Raw genomic sequence first — 19,125 nt, 5'->3', positions numbered from 1 at the left:
TTGTTTCTTTTGTGCGTCATGGGTTTCTTGAAATTTGGCAAGCTGCATCTGAAGGTGGTCAACTTTGTCCTTCACGGATTTAATATCAGCACAGATAAATTCAAAGGACTGTTTGATATATTCGATCTGCTTTGCATTTCCTTTAATGGTATCTTTCACCTCTACGATCACAGCGGAGTTTTGGCTGGCCATCTTTTCCAGGGCATCCGACCTGTTGTTGATCAGCGTGGCGAGAGAGGAGAGCTGCGAGAGGACTGCTGTGGATTCCGCGTCATCAACCCTTCATCACTGTTTGATACAGTGAGATAATCAGAATCAAACATCCTTCTAAAAGACTTGATTATCCTGATTCAGGAAACCTTCCAGTGACTGTTGTAAAATCACTTTTCCAGGGTTTGAGCACAGCCTTTTCAGAATCCCTTAATTGCAAAGACAGGCAGTATTGGCTACACATGCAACGAGACCTGTGTGGTATTTAGCTGGGGAAGGTGTAACCCAGTAGAGAAAACCTCTTTTTTAAAATTTTATTTTCTCCCTTTTATTTGTATCAATGCATTTGCACTCTTTTACTTTGAGAAATATTTATTTTGAAAAAAGGAAGTGTAATCCTCTCTCCAATTTTATATGTTCAGAAGCAAAATTAGTCCTGACATACAAGCGGTGGACCACGTATTAGCTAGGTCTTTTGCACTTTGATAAGTAAACAAGACAGCTACAGACGGTTGTCTTAGTGAGTTTAAATGCAGAAAAAGTGTTGTAAACAAGTACTTGCACTGTCTGTAAGATACGATCAGATAAGATAACCTTTATTAGTCCCACACGTGGGAAATTTGTTTTGTCACAGCAGGAAGTGGACAGTGCAAAAGTTATGAAGCAAAAATTAGAATACAATAAGAATAGATACAGTACACAACTGTACAGAATAGAATAAAATAAAATACTATATACAGTAGAATAAAATAGAATAAAATATACAATAGGATAAAAATAGAATACAAATGCTATATACAACTGAGTAAAAATACAACGATGCCAGAAAAAAGTATTGCACTTAATGTTAGTGCACATGTGTGGATGTGTGTGTTTGATCAGTTGGAGTCTTTGTTGTACAGTCTGACAGCAGTGGGGAGGAAAGACCTGCGAAATCTCTCCGTCCCACATCGTGGGTGCTGTAGCCTGCCACTGAAGGAGCTGCTCAGTGCTGTCAGAGTCTCCTGCATGGGGTGGGAGATGTTGTCCAACAGGGATGACAGCTTAGCCACCATTCTCCTATCACTCACCACCTCCACTGGGTCCAGAGGGCATCCTAGAACAGAGCTGGCCCTTTTGCTCAGCCTGTTCAGTCTCTTCCTGTCCCCGGCAGAGATGCTGCTGCAGACCACACCGTAAAAGATGGCTGAGGCCACCACAGAGTCATAGAAGGTCTTCAGGAGTGGGCCCTCCACTCCAAACGACCTGAGTCTCCACAGCAAGTACAGCCTGCCCTGCCCTTTCCTGTAGAGGGCGTCTGAATTATGAGTCCAGTCCAGTTTGTTGTTCAGATGAACTCCAAGGTACCTGTAGCTGTCCACAGCCTCAATGTCCATACCTTGGATTTTCAGTGGTTGCAGTGGAGGATGCTTGTGCCTGCGGAAGTCTACCATCAGCTCCTTGGTTTTACTAGTGTTGATGTGGAGGTAGTTCAGCTAGCACCAGTCCACAAAGTCTTGGGTCAGTCCTCTGTACTCCCTGTCATCCCCATCAGTGATGAGGCCGACTATTGCAGAGTCATCAGAGAACTTCTGCAGGAAGCACTGGGTGGAGTTGTGGGAGAAGTCTGCAGTGTAGATAGTGGAGAGGAACGGAGCCAGAACCATTCCCTGTGGGGCCCCCGTACTGCAGAGGACCCTGTCCGACACACAGCCCTGAGTTCTCACATACTGTGGTCAGTCGGTGAGGTAGTCCAAATCCAGGTAGTGAGGTGATGGTCCACTCCTGAGTTCTCCAGCTTGTCCTTCAGGACCGTGGGAAGAATGGTGTTGAAGACACTGGAGAAATCAAAGAACATGATTCTCACAGTGCTCCCAGCGGTCTCCAGGTGAGCAAGGGAACGATGTAGGAGGTGAATGACGGCATCATCTGCTCCAATGCCAGGCTGGTAGGCAAACTGAAGTGGGTCCAATGATGAGCTCACCAGGAGCCAAAGCTGAGCCAGGACCAGTCGCTCCAGGGTCTTCATCAGGTGGGATGTCATAGCCACCGGCCTGTAGCTTAATTTGAAAACTTTAATGTTAAGCTGATGGGAGCACGAGCTAGGGAGGCCATGTGGCTGTGTCCCTTGCCTTGTTCATGCTGATACCTCATCTTGGCTAGGTTTTTTTTATTGTCTGCGTTGATAAAGCAACTGGAACTGATTCCTGAATTCTCTCCGAATGGAGATGGCAAACCTGTGCCCAGACAGCCTGAGCCCTTGTTGAAGAACGTCATTATTCTCTCTTGAAAAAACCAAAGTGGTAACAACTCAAATCACCAAACCAAAACAAAAAAAGGAACTGAAATTAAAAGAAATCTTGACTTGACAAATGACCAAAAAGGACAAACTGAAATATTGAGCTCAATGGGACTGTGTTTCTTTGGTTTGTTTTTGTTAAGCCGGCTTATTATTAGTGTTATTGTGGATTTTGTAAAATGTGTCTTATTTTATTTTCACTTTTTCACAATATAATAACTGTTGTCGCTCATTTCCTGCCTCCAGCCACTGTATTTAGCATTCATCAAAGTTACTACTGTAATCCTGTCAAACCTAGGTCTATACTTTTGGGTTGTCCTAGACTACTTAATATGTGTCAGGGATTACATGGACTTTAGCACTTATTTAATATACTGCCTCCATCAACAACAAACACTGTCTACGGGGAGATGTGTAGTCAGTGATTGCCTGCAGACTGTCCTCACACTTCCCCCGCTCAGGCATAAAACTGGGTGGGAAAACCCTGACAGGTATCCAACACACCAGTGAATAATTCATGTATCAGGTGTTGGGAATAAATAATTTTTCAGTGCCTCAATAATGCTATGCTTTTTATTAATAATAAGTGTTATAAAGTTATATAGCGCAGTATTAAGTGGACACAGCCCTGAAAAATAAAGGCATGAAACCATGTTTCCTTGTGGAGTAGATAGCTGCAGACTCTCGCTTACGCTCGCCTGGGGAAAATGTAGATAAGAGAGGACCATCTCTAGTGAAAAGTTACTGAGACACTGTTGTTTAGATTAGAATGAGGGAGTAATAAAACTCCGTAATAAAACTGTAATAAAACTGTCAGGGGCACACCACTATTTTGAGATCTGCAGCAACGTGTCTTGCAGGACGCATCTCCCTTCTAGAAATAATGTGAAAGAGAAATAAAGTGTTAAATGGTCTACTGAGCAGTGTTTTGTCTTCCATCGGATGCCTCTGAGGAATCAAAAGAACTCGGTGAAGAGTTGATATTAACACAGGAGAGACTTCTCTGCATGGTCGGCTGAAGCTGCAGATTGTGAGCTAACTGATTCTAACATATAGAGAAAGAAAAGTGGAGGAAAGACAGAAAAAGCAGACTGAACCAGGAAGAACCAGGGGGACAACATCTTATACAAAAAGATGTTATATGTTATTCTGTCTTGTTATTACATCTAGTTGGTATTGTTTTTACCTCAAATGTGGTTTAACCCAAATAAACTAAAGTAGATCAACATTATGTGGTTTGTATTAGAAAGCCACATGATGCTGATCTACTTTAGTTTGTTGATATAGATCTGCTTTACTTTGTTGAAGCTGATAATATTTATGCATTGATGTTGACCTGTTTCACTTTGCTTGATCTGCTTTACGAGCAAATGAAGAAAAAAAAAGAAGAAACAGAAAGAAAGTCTTGGTTTCCTGGATCTGAGTACAGTATGTGACGTCACGCTTCTTCTTTCCCCAGAAATGTGTCATTGACTTCAGGCAGCGAGAGCACAGAGAACCACAAGACACGGAGGAGGGACAGCAGAAGGTGAGACTTTATTATTATTGCTATTTACACAATTTGTAATATAATATAGCTGGTAGGAAACTTGTGAATTTACCTCGATTCATAAGAGCGCGTTACGCCAGCATAGTGAGTCATAGTTGGGTCCACTTGTCTTTTTTTTTTTTTTGAGGGAGAAGATATAAACAGAGTGAATAAACCAAACCAAGTCTTTGTTTTTTGTATAAATAAGTGTAAAATGGACACGTGAATGTAACCTAGTGAAGAAGTAAGACTCATCTGAGAAAAGATGTTTCTTTGTGGTTGATTATGTGCCCACTTAGACGCGTTACAAGCACCCACCTTCTACAAGTAAGCATGTAAAAAGGGGAAGTATTAAAGACAGGAAATTGCTCATTGTAAAGTGGTACAATGGCGTTCCTGTGTTTACTGTACGGTGGCTGAAGACTTTATGCTCATTAGTGTGTATCTGTGTCTCTGTCTTTCTGTGTGTGTGTGTGTGTGTGTGTAAAACACTCAGGTCAGCCATGGCTGTGTTTCTGATCCGTCTTGTAATTTGGTCCACTTCGTTGGTTTTGTGGTTCCCTCAAAGTGGTAGGTGGATGATTAATCGCAATGCAAACATGTCCTCAGGAAAAAAAACAATGCTTAAGAAGAATGGCTTTTGGCAATGTGAAAATCAAAATATTTTTGCAGGAAATACCAGGAGCTTTATTTCAACAATGATTTTACTTTAACCTTTTTTAATCTGGGTGGTGTCTGACTTTGTTTCCTGCTTCCTTTACACAGTAAGCTAATCAAAACTGGACTACTCTAAAACCCAGTTTATAGAAAGAAAATACAAAATTCTGATCAGTTAAGAATTTGTGCTGCAGATTAAACGTGTGTTTTCTTATAGCAGCGACTGAAAGCCATGGTTTGGATCTCTGTCAGGAGCTTCCAGATGAGGTGAAAATGAGAATAAGCTTTTGTATAAACACTTTTGTTTTCTAATGACCTCACAGACGCAGTACATACTATTTAAATAAACTGTAAACTGTACATTTTTGTATTAGATGGTTAAAATACAAAATTCAGCAGAGGAGATTTCACATAAAGAGCTTTCAGAAATAAAGGAGACGTTTATCTGCCTCCTCGACTCAACAAATAAGCTCAACTGCTCCTGGGCATTCAACACCTTAGAGAAAGATACTCGGCTCTCTGTGTTTATCAGGTATTGTGATATTTTTAAAGGTTCATTTTAATGTGGAACAATGAACGCTACACATTGTTTTAACTCTGTACTTCTCTCTTCCAGTGTCTGTGATGAGGAAACAGCAATTAAGTCTCTAAGCCGTACTTTTGCGGAAAGAGTTGGATCGATGTCCTTGACTGTCAGCGAGGAAATATCAGGCGTAGTCTTACATTTTAACATGTCCCTGCACAACTGGATATCTTACACCTACGTGTATGACATGGACACACTAGGTAATTCTATACAAACAGTGTTGAGTAGTTATATGAACCCAATTCAAGAAGGAATGTTTGGAAAGCTCATAAACCCATATTTTATTCACAGCAGAGCACAGAAAACATCACATTTTTAAACAGATTTACTATTTCAGGAAAATGAATTTGTTGCCTGCAACACATCTCAAACTTTGGGATGGGGAAACAAAAGGCTGGAAAAGTAAGGGATAATAAAAAGAAACAGCTGAAAGAACATTTTGTTACTGGCAACAGCTCAGTGACAGGATTGAGCTTCTTAAGAGAGGTAGTGTTTCCCAGAGGTTTAGATGGGCAGAGGTTCACCAATCTGCAAAAAACTTTGTTTACAAAGTTGTGGAACAATTTCAGAATGATGTTCCTCCCAGTGACTTTGAAACACCTCATTATATATGATACATAATATCATCAAAAATTATGAGAATCGGCCGAAAATCAATATTGGACCCCTGTGGTCCTTGGGCTCTCGGGTCTCTGCAGTGCATTAAAAGCAGGCATTAATTTTAAAATGGACTGAGGAAAAGTGGAAAACTGTTCTGACGTTACACAAATCAAAATGTGAAAGTCTTTTTGGAACACATGGTAAGCTGAGGCTTGAGGTTAGGTTTAGGTTGTGTTGTTGTCAGATACCTTACTGATCATGTGCTTGTGTGTGTGACAGAGCATCTTCCTCCACCTGCTAACATCTCTGCATCGTTCAATAATGATAACCTGATTGTAAAATGGGACCTGCCTCGCACCAGAAACGCCGTTAATCCTGAATGTTTTGAAAATGAAGTGGAAATACGTGATCAGGTACAGTATGCTTCACCACAGGCTGTCATTATTCCAGATGCAAAATTCTGTTTTTGTTTTTTTTTGTACGTGTGGCAGGAATAATGAACAAGACAAACTTCTTTTTAACTCTGTGAGGTCTAAGGCTCCATATGTATGGCTATTTTTTTAAACAAAATAACAATAATGCTGCCCCTGCTTTGAAAAATGTTTCTGTCCACATGAAAACGCAAAGAAAGGGGGGGGACCAATGATTAGTGCTGTTAAGGGCATGCCAATGCAGCAGGTGCCAACTTAACCCAGACTGTACAGAAAACCTGCAAAGAATAACCACAATCTGATGCCAAAAAAGGAGATAAAGGTGCAGTCCTCGCAAGATAAAAACTTTAAAAATTTTAAAAGCTCAGTTTTCAGTTTCTTTGTAAAACTATTTAAAAAAGAGGGTTATGATAAGTCATACTTAGACCTCAGAGGGTTAATTGAAGTCCAAAGTCAGAGCAATCTTATCAGTCGGCCTTGTTAAAGTGAGATTAACCATTTTTTATTAATCTCTTTAAAACAGGAAAAAACAACATCTTGGCTACTCAAACACCATGCAAATCATACAGTAGCAAGTGCAGATCCTTCACACAGCTATAGTGTGAGAATGAGGACAAGAATATCATTGCAGCATTGCTCAGGATCACATCACTGGAGTGAATGGAGTCCCACTGTCACACCGTGTAAGTCCTCTATGTCTTCTTGTGCTTGTGGTTTAAACAGTGGCTGATGATGCAGTGTTATAATTATCAACATGTCAGTTTAAAGAACAGTGCTTTTGTGTTGTGTATCTGTAGCGATGGAACGGTCAGATTCTGTGCTCAAGCCTGTGGTGATAGTCTTCATTTGTCTCGGAGTACCCATGGGCCTGCTGGCTTTGCTGCTGTTTGTGCGCTATCAGAGGTATTGTTTTAACCTGCCGCCACATATGTGACTCCTCCTTTTACTGGTTTGTTTTGTTTTAAGCTGTTTGTGTCTCTCTCTGATCCACTTTGTCATGATTTTTAAATGTGAAACTGGTGAATGTCGGAAAAAGAACAAAGTTGAAAAGGAGAAGTGAGAGAAAGGCATCTTTCTTCACACCACAGCATCCACCTAACGTTCTTCAACCTACAGGCAAAAATCCCCCGGTTTGACTTGTTAACTAACCAAATAAGGAGAATGCAAAAGGAGATACAAGATAAAACACTTCCTCCTTGCATCTGTTTTTTCCCCCTTTTAAAACTAGAAACGTGTCAAGGATCATTTTGTGTATACTTGTGTGTTTTAGGGTGACTAAGGTCCTTTTTCCTCCGATTCCTCGCCCCCCAGCAAAGTACAAATATTTCCTGGAAAAAAGTGATGCATTTAATGTGAGTACATTGTGGACTGTGAATACACAAGCTCACATTTCTAACACTTTTCGAACCACAAAGATGTTTTTTGTACAAAGTTTAAAAGCTTTGTTTCCTGTTTTGTGTTGCCAGTTTTTCTATTCTACCCCATCGGCTAAGCCTGAAGAAGTGATCACTGAGGTTGAAGACACTGGGAAAAACCCTGGGAAGTAATACAGGATGCACAGGTTGAAGAAGAAGAACAACTTTCATTATATCTAAATGTATAGCCTGTCTAGTTTTTCTTATATGATATTTCATTTCAGGAGGCGTATACAGGTGTTAAATACATGCAAAGGTTGTGTTTATGCATTTCTATGTATAGCCTTGTAATCTAGCCTTTCAGATCTATATATACCTTTTGATACATATAAAGAGTGCATACCAATGTAACAACAGTACAAAGGTTAACTTTGTATGTCTTTTTTAAATATGTGAAATAAGGTTGGGGGATGAATATTCATTAGCTGTTTTGAATCTCATTCATACAGCCTCATTCATCTTAAGCCTTCTTTTTAGATGAGTGGTGAATTTGGAGTAGTTTAGCCTCTTAAGTGCATCCCAATAAAAGCAAATATGGTATATTTAGAGAACTATTAAAAGTGCGAATTAAAATTAAAAATTAAAAAAAAGAAGATGAGGACTAAAGGGGAAACACGAACATGGGTCAGCCATGGGAGTCAAGCCAGCCTTGATAAAATGTGAGATTTTAAACAAAATGTGAATAAAGCCAAGTTAACCTCAAAGAAGAAGTCTGAATTTCTGAACCGGAGATACCTGTTTTCGTATCAGAGATTTACATGCTTAAAACTACTGTTGTGTATGTGAAGCTGTTATACTTACCTTAGCGCACCGTCTAACAGTAACAAAACATTAAATTTTCTCCGAAAAGTAAACAAATGTTTAACCGTTGCAGACTGAGAAACACAACAGCAGTCTATTGTGTGGTTTTTGCACTTTGGTTATTGTAAAGATTGAAAACAAGATATAGACTGTGATCAACCTGATGACGCTTAGAGGTGCTAAGATGGATTTTCACCACACTTTAATTTTATCTATCAATGTGTGATCATGGGAAATTGTAGCTCTGTAGAGGCAACCACCGCAAAGATGGAACTTCTGTGTTGGTATTTTTTGTGAATAGATTTTGTCTAGTGATAGCATGCCAGATAGTTTTGGCTAGTATGTGATCAAAACGAAAGCCAAGTTCAAACTTGTACACAACATAGTCAGTGTATCGCTGAGTATTTGCGCATTAACACGTACCGTATTTTTTGGACTATAAGGCACACTTATAATCCGGTGCGTCTTATGTATTGTGTGTTATGTATTATGTATTGTATGTATTATGACCTCTAACCAATTTTATGTGGTACACGGCGCTCATTAATCTGTCAAAAAATGTTTTAGTATGACATTGGTAAGCTACAAAGCCACAGATCTTGATGGATTGTTGGATCATTACGGCTACCGAAGTCAGGAGCCTCGTATTCTGGGTATTCTGGGTCCAAAACTCCATCTGCTTCAGGTCCCAAAGTCAAACAAACACTGCAGCATCACTGAGAGTTAAAAACTGTCTAAATTCTTTCATTTTTAATAAAATGATCAGCCTTGCTGCTTTACCAGGTGTAAAAATTAAGTTTAACATCCAGGCATCCATGAAGTTAGAGTTAAAAGTTAGCAGGGTGTTAGCTCGCTAGTTTCCACCTAAATATGATATAGCATGTTCTGACTGAGAGATATCTGAAAAAAAATTTAAACGTACAGCTCTGCTTTCACTTCCCACATAAATAAAGACAGGAAACTAAACAGCTGTTACTTTTGTAGGGTTACTGAAGTTGGGCTAGCTGGTATATAATGATGTGCTACGGGATCGCTAGCAACACCTATGTTAGCATAACATAAACACAGTGAAGCTGGAGGAGAATGATAACATTTTTCCACTCGAGTTAACGTGAGAGTTCCCGATAGTTAGGGACAAATGCAATTGCATGGCAAGATGCTGTGAACAGACCAAACTTCAGTCAGGAGAACAACTGAGATAATCCATCCACAATATGAGGTTTGCATTAATATACTGCAACAACATGGGAATCCGGTCTTTAAGTCTGACGTCACTAGTCGTGTCCAGTGTTGCCAACTCCTCAGTAAGGAAAATCGCTATTGGCTGTCCTAAAAGTCGCTAGAAGTCGCTAAATGACGTCATCACCTAATTTGCATAATTGGTCATGCTAATGTAATTGTAATCTATGGTGTTGGAGAGAGAAATAATGTCATGGAAGAGACATAAAGTGAGTAAAAAACGTCCTAAATGCATTTAGAATTTATTTAGAACTACAAATTAAATTTATTTTAGCAATTATTGTTTTTTTAATGTCACAATTCCAACCCTGCTCCTTTATCCGGGCTTGGACCGGCAAAAGTGACCAGAAATAGGCACTCTGGTGGAATTACTTTGTGTGTGTGTGTTTATAAGTAGTTTTAAACCTTGTGATCCACAAAACAGCATAAGAATAAAAGAGTAAAAGAAGAACTGACTGCGTTACAGCACCCGCTGCTTGTTGAGAGTAAAAGTGATATGCGCTTTCACATCTTTTTTTAGCGACTTTTTTTAGAAAAAAAGTTGCTAGGGGGTCTGAAAACTCGCTAAATATAGCGACAAAGTCGCTAAGTTGGCAACACTGGTCGTGTCTGGGCTCAAACTCCGCTGCAGGTCCCTAAGTCAAACGATCACTATGGCATTACTGAGAGTTGAAAAACTGTCTAAAGTCTTTCATCTTTAATAAAATGATCAGCGTTCTGCTCTACCAGGTGTAACAATTGAGTTTAACATCCAGGCATCCATGAAAACTGAATTTATGACATTTAACGGAGTTAGAAATTAGCAGGAAGTTAGCTCGCTACCTTCCATCTAAATACAATATAGCATGTCCTGACAGGGATTTTGGAAACAAATTCAAACGTACGGCTCTGTTATCACTTCCAACATAAATGAAGACAGAAAACTAAACAGCAGTGACGTCTGTAGGATTACTGAAGTTTGGCTAGCTGGTATATAATGATGTGCTACGTGACCGCTAGCGACACAGCTATGTTAGCATAATATAAACACACTAACTTTTTTCCACTTGATAAAAGTTATCGTGAGGATTCTTGGTGGTCGAGACCAAATGTAATCGCATGGCAGAATGCTGTAGACCAAACTTCAGTCAGGAGAACAACTGAGATAATCCCTCCACAATACGAGGTTAATCATTCATATATTGCTGCATGGGCTGGGCTGTAGTTACATCGCAAGGTTTTAAAAACTGAGCTTAAATAAATGATTAGCGGTAATAAAGCCGAGGGAGGTCAACAGTGATCACTGTTGATTTTTGGGAACTTTTTGAGATTCAATAGAAGAAAATACAAAACGTTAAACATGTTAACAACACAAAAGCCATATTAAACGCAGACTACTTTAGGCCCGGAAGCAGGATTCGTCACGTCATCACTTAAAGACCTGATAGAGCCGCTGCAAGTGAATTCAACATTATTGAATCAGTGGTACAGACGTGGAGGAAGCACGAAGAATAAGTCGAGTCAAGTTTGACTTATCTGACTGTTTTGTTAATGCGTTAATGCGTCTTATAATCCGGTGCACCTTATGGTCCGAAAAATACGCTAAACTATTGCCAGGGGCTAAGGTGAGGCAGCTCTACATTCTGGTGTAGCAGTGCAGCGTGGGAAAATGAGTCACTTAGAAATAAGTCACAAAACTTTTCTACTGTGAACTGTGAGCACCAGTAAATGTGTTTTCTTCATGTGCTTTTTTCTTGTGTTTACTGGTCATGGTGGATTTACTGCATTGTAAAGTATATAGGAAAATGTTATATTAGCCGCCATGGCTGCTGTCCAATTCATAGACATTATAAAGATTTTATAAAGCTGGAATTAGGAAAAGCAAAACTGTAACTAAAGAATATCATCTGCTTTTTAATTTAGAAATTTGAAATTCTGGACTCCTTCTAGAAGGAAGTCCTGCTGCTCAGCAGCCATAAACCTCAATTCACAAGTATGATGTGACTGATTACTTTTCCACTATGTAGCTTAATTACTGATTGGAGATGTTAATTCTTTACATAACTTTTCTAATCTGTAAAATGACCTTAAATCCACCTTTACATAATTACCAGCTAACAACATAAAGGCTACAGTTCCACACACCGGCCTAAAGAGATTTCATGGCGATCGCCATAGCGATTCTGCTTTAGAAACATGAGCAGGCAGAAATAGAGCTGCAAGACTGACTGCTTACATCTGCCTTTGTTACATGTTGAAGATCGACCTTTCGCTACTGGGCTCTGAATAGTATTAAGCAGCAATTTCTTTAATTAAAAGATATTTTCAACAAGATATAATCAGATAACTAAGAGTAACTCATCATGTACAGATCTGTCTCAATGAATCTGGGACATTACACGTAAGCTTTACATTTATCACGTAATTTCCCGAGCAGACCTTTGCTATGTCCCAAAACATAGGCTGCATCCTTTGGAGGATCCGGCCTTCACGGCCTTCGTGGGCCGGGTCCTTCGAAGACCGAAATTCAGATTTGCATCACCGCTGTGTCAGTAGAGTTTAATAAACTGCTCCTTGCTATCTAAAATATAACAGGATGCTGGCGTAAATTCTCGTTTAATCAGTTTTCTGTTTGACATTTATTCAGCTGTGTGAAAATCCCGGAGAAACCCACGCAATGGATTAATAAAGTTACATTTCATATAATAATCTAATAACTTTGATCTCAGCCAAACCGATTTACTCTGGAACAAATAAAACACAGAAAAAAGCCAAACAATTACATTTTTAAGTTATCCGAGTGACTTATATATCATGTTTAACCTGAGTAGCGAAAGACAGTGGGGATCTGAAAACGAAGCCGGGAGTCCGCTGCTCTCGCAGCTCGAGTGACCATTGAACCCCCCGGCAAGCTATCGAGCGGGTGGGTAACAGACGTCTCCCAAAACATCGGCGCACTTTTGCAAATATGCGATGTCTTGATAAACCGAGCAGATCTTTGAAGTTTACACAGCTACTTTCTCGCCTGAAAATAAGTTAAAAGTTTATTTTGTGACCCAGAAAGATTAATAAGAGTAATATTAAAACTTAGTAGCAGCCACCATTGTTGGAAACTGAAATTGAAGGAGGATTTGAAGGATTTGAAGGAGTCGACGGATTGGGACAGCCTTCGTCACCTGGCTGTGACGAAATCGGTCATCAAATGCAGCCCCCGAAGGATGCAGCCTACATTTTGGGACACAGCTCTTGTGTCCTCTTTCTTTCAGCTTTTGTCATCCCTCAGATTACATTTATTACACATTAATCTTACTTTTCTCCCTTAAAGACACAACAACTGTATCTTTAGCTAGCAAAAACACTGCTTGCTAATCTGTACAGGAACCATTTGAGCAGATGCTAATATTTTTTGAGCTGTTTGGAATTACTTGTCATACTTACATGTTTTTTTAATTACCTCATTTATGCTTGCCCCTCCTCTGTTACACTTTTTACGTGTTTATGTTACTCAACTGACATTCAACAGACATTCATGCAGCATGAAAAATGTATTAGCTTGAAAGCATCTTGTTTTAAACTGCCCTTAATGAATGAAGGTGTTGGCAAGAGTTGCAGCTGATGTGATGTTCGCGCAAGACGAGAAGCTCTGTTTGTTTTAGTATCCATCTTCTACCTGTCCATAAAAAAAGAAATTTGCACATTTCCACCCAGAATTTACTGTTTGTATACATTTCACAGTCACAGAATTCTATACAAAACTCCTATAATTGATCTGAGATAGTTTTTAAATATATTAACATTTAATTAGTAGCATAAGTTTAACAGATTTGATACCATAAAGTCATTTTCAGACCTGCTATCACATGTTGTCAGTTATTGAGAAGAGAAAAAAAAAAAATGAACAATTAAAGTCGTTGCGACAGAAAGTTTGGTGCTCACAATAGATTTCACGGTCTACCTTTCCTGCTCTGCTGCGTTTGCTACGTCGTTACAATGAGCGAGCATAAACCGATAAACCAGAAATCAAACAGTTCACTGTACACGACTTTCTCAACGAGACAGAATGCAAACAAACGTCAACAATCTTGATCCAAATACAGCACTTGTCAAAACTTCTACAACATAAAACATTACATTAAGCCTGACACCATTTGGACAGAAATCATTGATGTATGCACCCAAAAAGGTAAGTAGCATGAGGGACCACATGTCAAGAACGTAGGTCTGATGAAAAAGACACTGCATAAAATTAAAAAACAAAAAACATCAACAAAAAAGTGCTCCCACTCATGGCGTGTGTTAAAACATTTAAATATCTTTCAGTAGCAGTTTGCGGGCTACTGAAAATATGTCTTAAACCGTGACTAAATCAACACAAAAACTGAAAATAAATACACAAAGAAATTGTGAAACGGGGCAGACAAGATGAGTGAGGCGCTGTGGTTTCTGTCGGTTTGATCGTCTGAGAGATTAAGAGCACGATGGCCTCAGTACACAGAGCTGCTGCTGCTGTTGTTCATTTCCATGTAAAGAAACTCTGTGGTGGAGATCAGTGAGACTGTGTTAGAGGTGACTAAATAGATTATGAGTCAACATAGACATTTTAAATGAGTTTACGGGTGTGCTTTTGCCTCCGTGGGTGAATGGGCCGTGTGTGTAAGCAGGGAAAAATATGCTCATGTGTGTATTTGTGTGTCATACCTTCGCCCAAGCTGTTTCGTACTCGTGTTTTGTCCAGGGGATCTGTGAGCGGGGCTATTCCAACTACAGCAGTCCTCCTGTAGCCTTCTAATAGTGCCTCCAGAGTCCTAAATGTTGGTGATCTGACTGTTGAATCCTGCTAATCAAAGAAACAATCCCACATACACAAAACTATAAATGCCCGCCTTATGTTGTGTTTGTGTGTGTGTGATCTATATCTGTGTGTACCCCCACCTGAAGGCACCAGCCATCGGCAGAGCGTAGGAGCCTGTAGGTGTGAACAAACGGTGCTTTCCTGTAAAAAGAAACACAAAAAACGACAATTCTTAAGTCCGAATGACTTTCTTTAAAATCTGGTGTATCTGAAAGAGACACAAAATGTGGTTTGGGGTGGAGGATGATTCAGTGATTTCAGATGTGTGTTTCACAACCTGAAACGAGTTGCCAGAGCAAATCTGATTGATGTGTATAGTCATATTTTCCTTTATTTTGTTGCTTATCATATGATCACCCTGCAAAACAAAGGTTGCAGTCTGATTTATTGTGTCACGGCATGTGGCAAATATATTTTTAATAGAGGGTGTTGTTAAAGGCTTATTGTATTGTGCACATCTGACACGTAACCCCCTCCACATGTACTTTTGTTTCATTTCTACATACGCAGTATGGGACACCAGCCACACTGCAGAGAACAGCCCAGTCTGGACAACATTTATGCTGGCTGCCTGGATAAGAGAGCTACCAGCATTACTAAGGACTCGATGTCAGGGGCTGTGACCCGGCATTTTGAATTCACTTTGTATTTTTTGATTTGTTATATGATATTGAATATATGCTTAGTTCTGGTGTTGCCATTATTAGTTAGGATTGAGTTGAGTTTTATTCTAGTTTAGGTTCCCATCTATGTCCCTTTCTGTGAGTCTGTTCTTGTCTTCTGTGCTAGTTGTCATGTCTACGTCTCTCAGTGTTTCCTGTTTTATTTTGAAAGTCTTGTTTCTATGTTTACTGTGTTTAATGTACCTTTCCCTGTGTGTGATGTGTCATGACGTTCAATTGTGTCAGCTGTTTTCCCCATATGTTTCCACTTCTCCAAATCACCTCTGTGTGTATTTGGTCTTTGTGTTTTCTTTTAGTCATCGTCGGGTCATCTGTATTCCTTCATCATGTATTCTGCTCAGGTCGTGTTCAGGTTTCATGTTCTTGTACATCATATTTTCTCGCACATCCCTGGTTAATGCTCATGTCAGTTATCATAGTTATCACAGATTGGTCATAGTTCAGTTTTTCCAGTTTGGGTTTTAGTTTACTTTTTGCCCTGCTCGCCTCTGATTTGTTTTGGTATTTGTGTTTAATCAGTCTGGCTCATTTTTTTTTAAAGACACAGTTCTGTCTCCTTCCCTGTCTGCACTTGGGTCCACTTCATCATCACACCGCTGTGCCCTGCCGTGACACTCAGTGTCTCAGATTTGGCAAAAGATTGCTGTATTTTTGTTTGTTTGTTTGTTTTCTAAAAGGCTCTAACAAAACTGCACTTTGTACCCCACCCTGAATGCAACAATGTGGATGCTTTTCTGATTTAACAAAGATCGCTTCAGGTTCTGCGTAACTGAGATGACATTGTGAAATTTTAGTCCAATAAGAGCTCAACCACAGCCAAGTATAAGAGTAAAATACTGCTTAAACATTGGTGCAACAGCGATATCGATCTGTGTAAAATATCAGTATATTAATCAGAGGGGCCATTTGGAGCTTGTGGGTAAAGTTATAAAGCAGGAAGTACTTTTTTTTAGATTTATATTATTTTACTTATGTTTTCATACAGGCCTTATAATGTATTTTTAAATGGGGGCAGAAGTTCTTTCACCTAAGTATAACTTAAATACTTCCTGTCATAATTTTCAAGTACTACATAGCAGATATAACCTCACTGGAGATTATGAAATTTTTAATTTCAATACACAGTGGAACTTAAATCGCGGTTATAATCAAGATAAGATTAAAGAAATAAATTGATTAAGCTGTTAATTTTTTTTATTATCAATAATCCAGGTACTTTTATTTATCCAGGTAATTTTATTTATGCCACATTTAGCATAAAATAAAATAACATAAAATATTAGAAATGTTCTATTTAAATGCAACATTTATCAAATGTTGAGTGTAACGAGCATCGTTTTAACAGTTTTAGAAAAATGGTCAATTATTTCCTACTTACATAGTGGGGCTGCAGGCTGCATCCTAACTATCCGAAATAAGCATTATTTTTGGTGTATTCTATTCTGCGTAGTGTTGGAAATTACCATTCCTAATTTTTAATATACAGCATGGAAAAATATGAAATTTTAAAAGACTGAAGACGAGGGAGGACACAACCTTTCAGTCTGGACCTCTAGAACAATTCACTATTCCAGGTTAGTTAAGTTGACTCAGTGGAGCTTTCTAAAACCAGTTAAAAACTTTTTGGTTTAATCGGGACTCCTGTTGATGTTCTTTTGTTGTATATGTTTTTCTTTTCTTCTGTTTTAACCTAGTTCTCTATCGACATTGATTGTGTTCATTGTTGTGCAGCGCTCTGTGACTCTCATGTCTGTGAAAAGTACAATACAAATAAGCTTTACTTACCTTGTTACACTCTCTAAAAGCTTCCCTTACCTTTAAACACATATCACTGAAATGCATAACAGCCAGCAGCCCAAAAACCCAGTGTAAGAAACGGGGATTAAGATACTCAATAATAGACCCCACACCCCCTAAAAATAATGAGTTATTACAACAACTGAAAAAACGACAATTGAGCATTTCTCCTTTAATCCAAAATATCAGAACCAGAGTCTGAGATTGTAGATTTATATTGCTTCATTTTGTTTTTCACAGAGCATTTGCACATTTCAGTCTAGTTGTCCCAGTTGTGGGACTACGGCTTTTCTGTGTGCACGCTTGTCTACACGCACTCCCAGTGTCTGTGTGAGTTTTTTCTGGTTTCTTTTTTTTCTTGTAAACCAATCCAACAGTAATCATTAATTATAATAAGTAAAGCATCATTTGTGTAGTTTTTATTTTAAAATACCAAGAAGGTATTTGTTACAGCATAATTAGTATCTCCTCATTCGAGACTGTCAGTTGTTACTCCCTTGTATCTGCAGTGTGAAATACAAAGTTAATGTCACAGCGCTCTGTATATGTACTCATAAATACATACATAATTAAATCAAAAGTATCCTAGCAAACTCATAAGTTTGCACAACTACAAGAAAACTGGCACACTTGGGTCACACTTGTACCGCTCCTCCGGCAGCTCACCTCACACACAGACAGTAGGCCCCCCGCACTGTGCTGCTGTCTCTCAGTAGAAAGCTGCCATCATACCCGAATCTCTCCAGCAGCCGCTCTGTGTCCTGACTTCCAATACTCCCATAGTAAATTGACTGGACCAGCCTCCCCTCAGTCTCCATGTTGGCTCAGTGGCAGAAACCCATCTGAGCCTTTTTTGCCAAAGTGCAGCAGACACCAGCAGCAGAGGAGTGTGTGAAAGGCTATGAGGCAGGAAAAGCCTTTCTGGTTTTCACACTTTTGTGTCATGCAGCTGCACTTCGCACGTTCTTGCACTTTTTTTAACCTGAATCACGCCTTTTATCTGTTGAAAAGCGAAAGTTTGTTTTCTCCTTTGCTGTTCGGCCCCTTTCGAATTGTTGTTCTTGTTCTGCAAGTCACAAAAGAGAGAAACAGAGGAAAATACTAATCACCCGTGTTCCACCGCTTTAGGAGTATTTCTAATGCTGCTGTATATACAGATGAAATAAACTGACACACATGTGTGCATGTGCATGAGCCACAACTGGGACTGAAAGAAAAAAAGTTTAAGCAGACAGTTTATATATGTCTGAAAATATATAAACCACACACATATGCATACACAGGTTCAAACTCAAAACCTCAATCACAGGTGTGGTTTGGCACTACCATGTTTATTTGTGGAAAAAAACTTAAAAATGGAGCTGAAGTGCGTTTTTATCTTTTTAATAAGAAAGAAAAGCTTCGAAGAAATATTCATATTCACATTAAATAGCAGCATGAAGGAGCAGCCTAGTTATACCGATTAGCACATACAACAGCACAGCAACACAACTGTGCAAGCAGTGCTCTTACTGTTCATGCAAACTTTAATATATTTTACAAACAGATTGAAAACAGTTTTAAGACCTTTTAGATTCACAGAAGGATTTAGCCTCAGTTTAAGTAACCCCCCCTCTGTTGTTCCAGTAAACGGGACCATCACAGTAAAGTAACGCTCAGTCTTGAGCTTGCCTCCTTTTAGATCCACAGCCAGAGTGTAGCTCCCTCCTGATCACTCTGCTAGTCTTTTGAATTAGTCCATCCAGTAACTCTATTAAGAGTAATGACCTTAACTTTTTCATGAAACGTGGTGTAAATCAGCTGTATATCACCACACGTTTTTTGGACGTTTATCTTATAATAATCACGCATAGTTAATTATGTCAAAGAACAGAATGGGACTCACCAAGCACTTTAAATGTGTGAACCTGATTAGCCTCATTGGCCCCTTTTTTACTCCAGATTTGAGCATTTTCCTTGTTGGATTTTCCCGTTTTTATATTTAAAAAAATTATCGCCTGTATATACTCCCATTTTAGTTGCTTTTATTATTTTAACGCTCCCCTTTAACGATAATAATCGAAACAGCT

The 19,125-nt window shown here is 39.1% G+C and overlaps 2 protein-coding genes across 4 annotated transcripts; one reads left to right on the top strand and one right to left on the bottom strand.

Moving 5' to 3' along the window:
- The first annotated feature begins 3,952 nt into the window (after positions 1 to 3,952).
- On the top strand, positions 3,953 to 8,415 carry LOC102782806 (uncharacterized). Of its 2 annotated transcripts, none has more exons than XM_087831593.1 (10): positions 3,953 to 4,016; positions 4,513 to 4,586; positions 4,894 to 4,940; positions 5,048 to 5,205; positions 5,290 to 5,459; positions 6,139 to 6,272; positions 6,814 to 6,973; positions 7,088 to 7,193; positions 7,561 to 7,642; positions 7,757 to 8,415. In XM_087831593.1, the coding sequence occupies exons 2-10, from the start codon at positions 4,520 to 4,522 to the stop codon at positions 7,835 to 7,837; spliced, it is 1,005 nt and encodes a 334-aa protein (XP_087687719.1). In that variant the 5' UTR covers positions 3,953 to 4,016; positions 4,513 to 4,519; the 3' UTR covers positions 7,838 to 8,415. The 2 variants fall into 2 exon arrangements, with proteins under 2 accessions (XP_087687719.1, XP_087687718.1); XM_087831592.1 differs by having other exon boundaries at positions 4,891 to 4,940.
- A 5,679-nt stretch (positions 8,416 to 14,094) lies between these two features.
- On the bottom strand, positions 14,095 to 17,878 carry LOC102782219 (SH2 domain-containing protein 1A-like). Of its 2 annotated transcripts, none has more exons than XM_087832206.1 (4): positions 17,723 to 17,878; positions 14,657 to 14,717; positions 14,423 to 14,561; positions 14,095 to 14,258 (listed from the first exon to the last, which is right to left on the bottom strand). In XM_087832206.1, the coding sequence occupies exons 1-4, from the start codon at positions 17,872 to 17,874 to the stop codon at positions 14,209 to 14,211; spliced, it is 402 nt and encodes a 133-aa protein (XP_087688332.1). In that variant the 5' UTR covers positions 17,875 to 17,878; the 3' UTR covers positions 14,095 to 14,208. The 2 variants fall into 2 exon arrangements, with proteins under 2 accessions (XP_087688332.1, XP_006787037.2); XM_006786974.3 differs by having other exon boundaries at positions 14,423 to 14,558.
- Positions 17,879 to 19,125: the final 1,247 nt, after the last annotated feature.

The sequence above is a fragment of the Neolamprologus brichardi genome, chromosome 18 (genome assembly GCF_056152115.1).
Source record: "Neolamprologus brichardi isolate AB-2024 chromosome 18, ASM5615211v1, whole genome shotgun sequence".
Lineage (NCBI taxonomy): Eukaryota > Metazoa > Chordata > Actinopteri > Cichliformes > Cichlidae > Neolamprologus > Neolamprologus brichardi.
This window is presented reverse-complemented; position numbering and strand designations above follow the sequence as displayed.

What these genes read in the sequence shown, in the direction of transcription:
- LOC102782806 (XM_087831592.1), top strand. Translation starts at nt 4,520, where the DNA reads ATGGCTGTGTTTCTGATCCGTCTTGTAATTTGGTCCACTTCGTTGGTT. An exon ending in AAGTGGAAATACGTGATCAG is followed by an intron (nt 6,273 to 6,813) that starts GTACAGTATGCT and finishes TCTTTAAAACAG; the next exon opens with GAAAAAACAACATCTTGGCT. An exon ending in AAAAAAGTGATGCATTTAAT is followed by an intron (nt 7,643 to 7,756) that starts GTGAGTACATTG and finishes TTGTGTTGCCAG; the next exon opens with TTTTTCTATTCTACCCCATC.
- LOC102782219 (XM_087832206.1), bottom strand. Translation starts at nt 17,874, where the DNA reads ATGGAGACTGAGGGGAGGCTGGTCCAGTCAATTTACTATGGGAGTATT. An exon ending in CCGATGGCTGGTGCCTTCAG is followed by an intron (nt 14,562 to 14,656) that starts GTGGGGGTACAC and finishes TTCTTTGATTAG; the next exon opens with CAGGATTCAACAGTCAGATC. An exon ending in ACGAAACAGCTTGGGCGAAG is followed by an intron (nt 14,259 to 14,422) that starts GTATGACACACA and finishes TCTCCACCACAG; the next exon opens with AGTTTCTTTACATGGAAATG.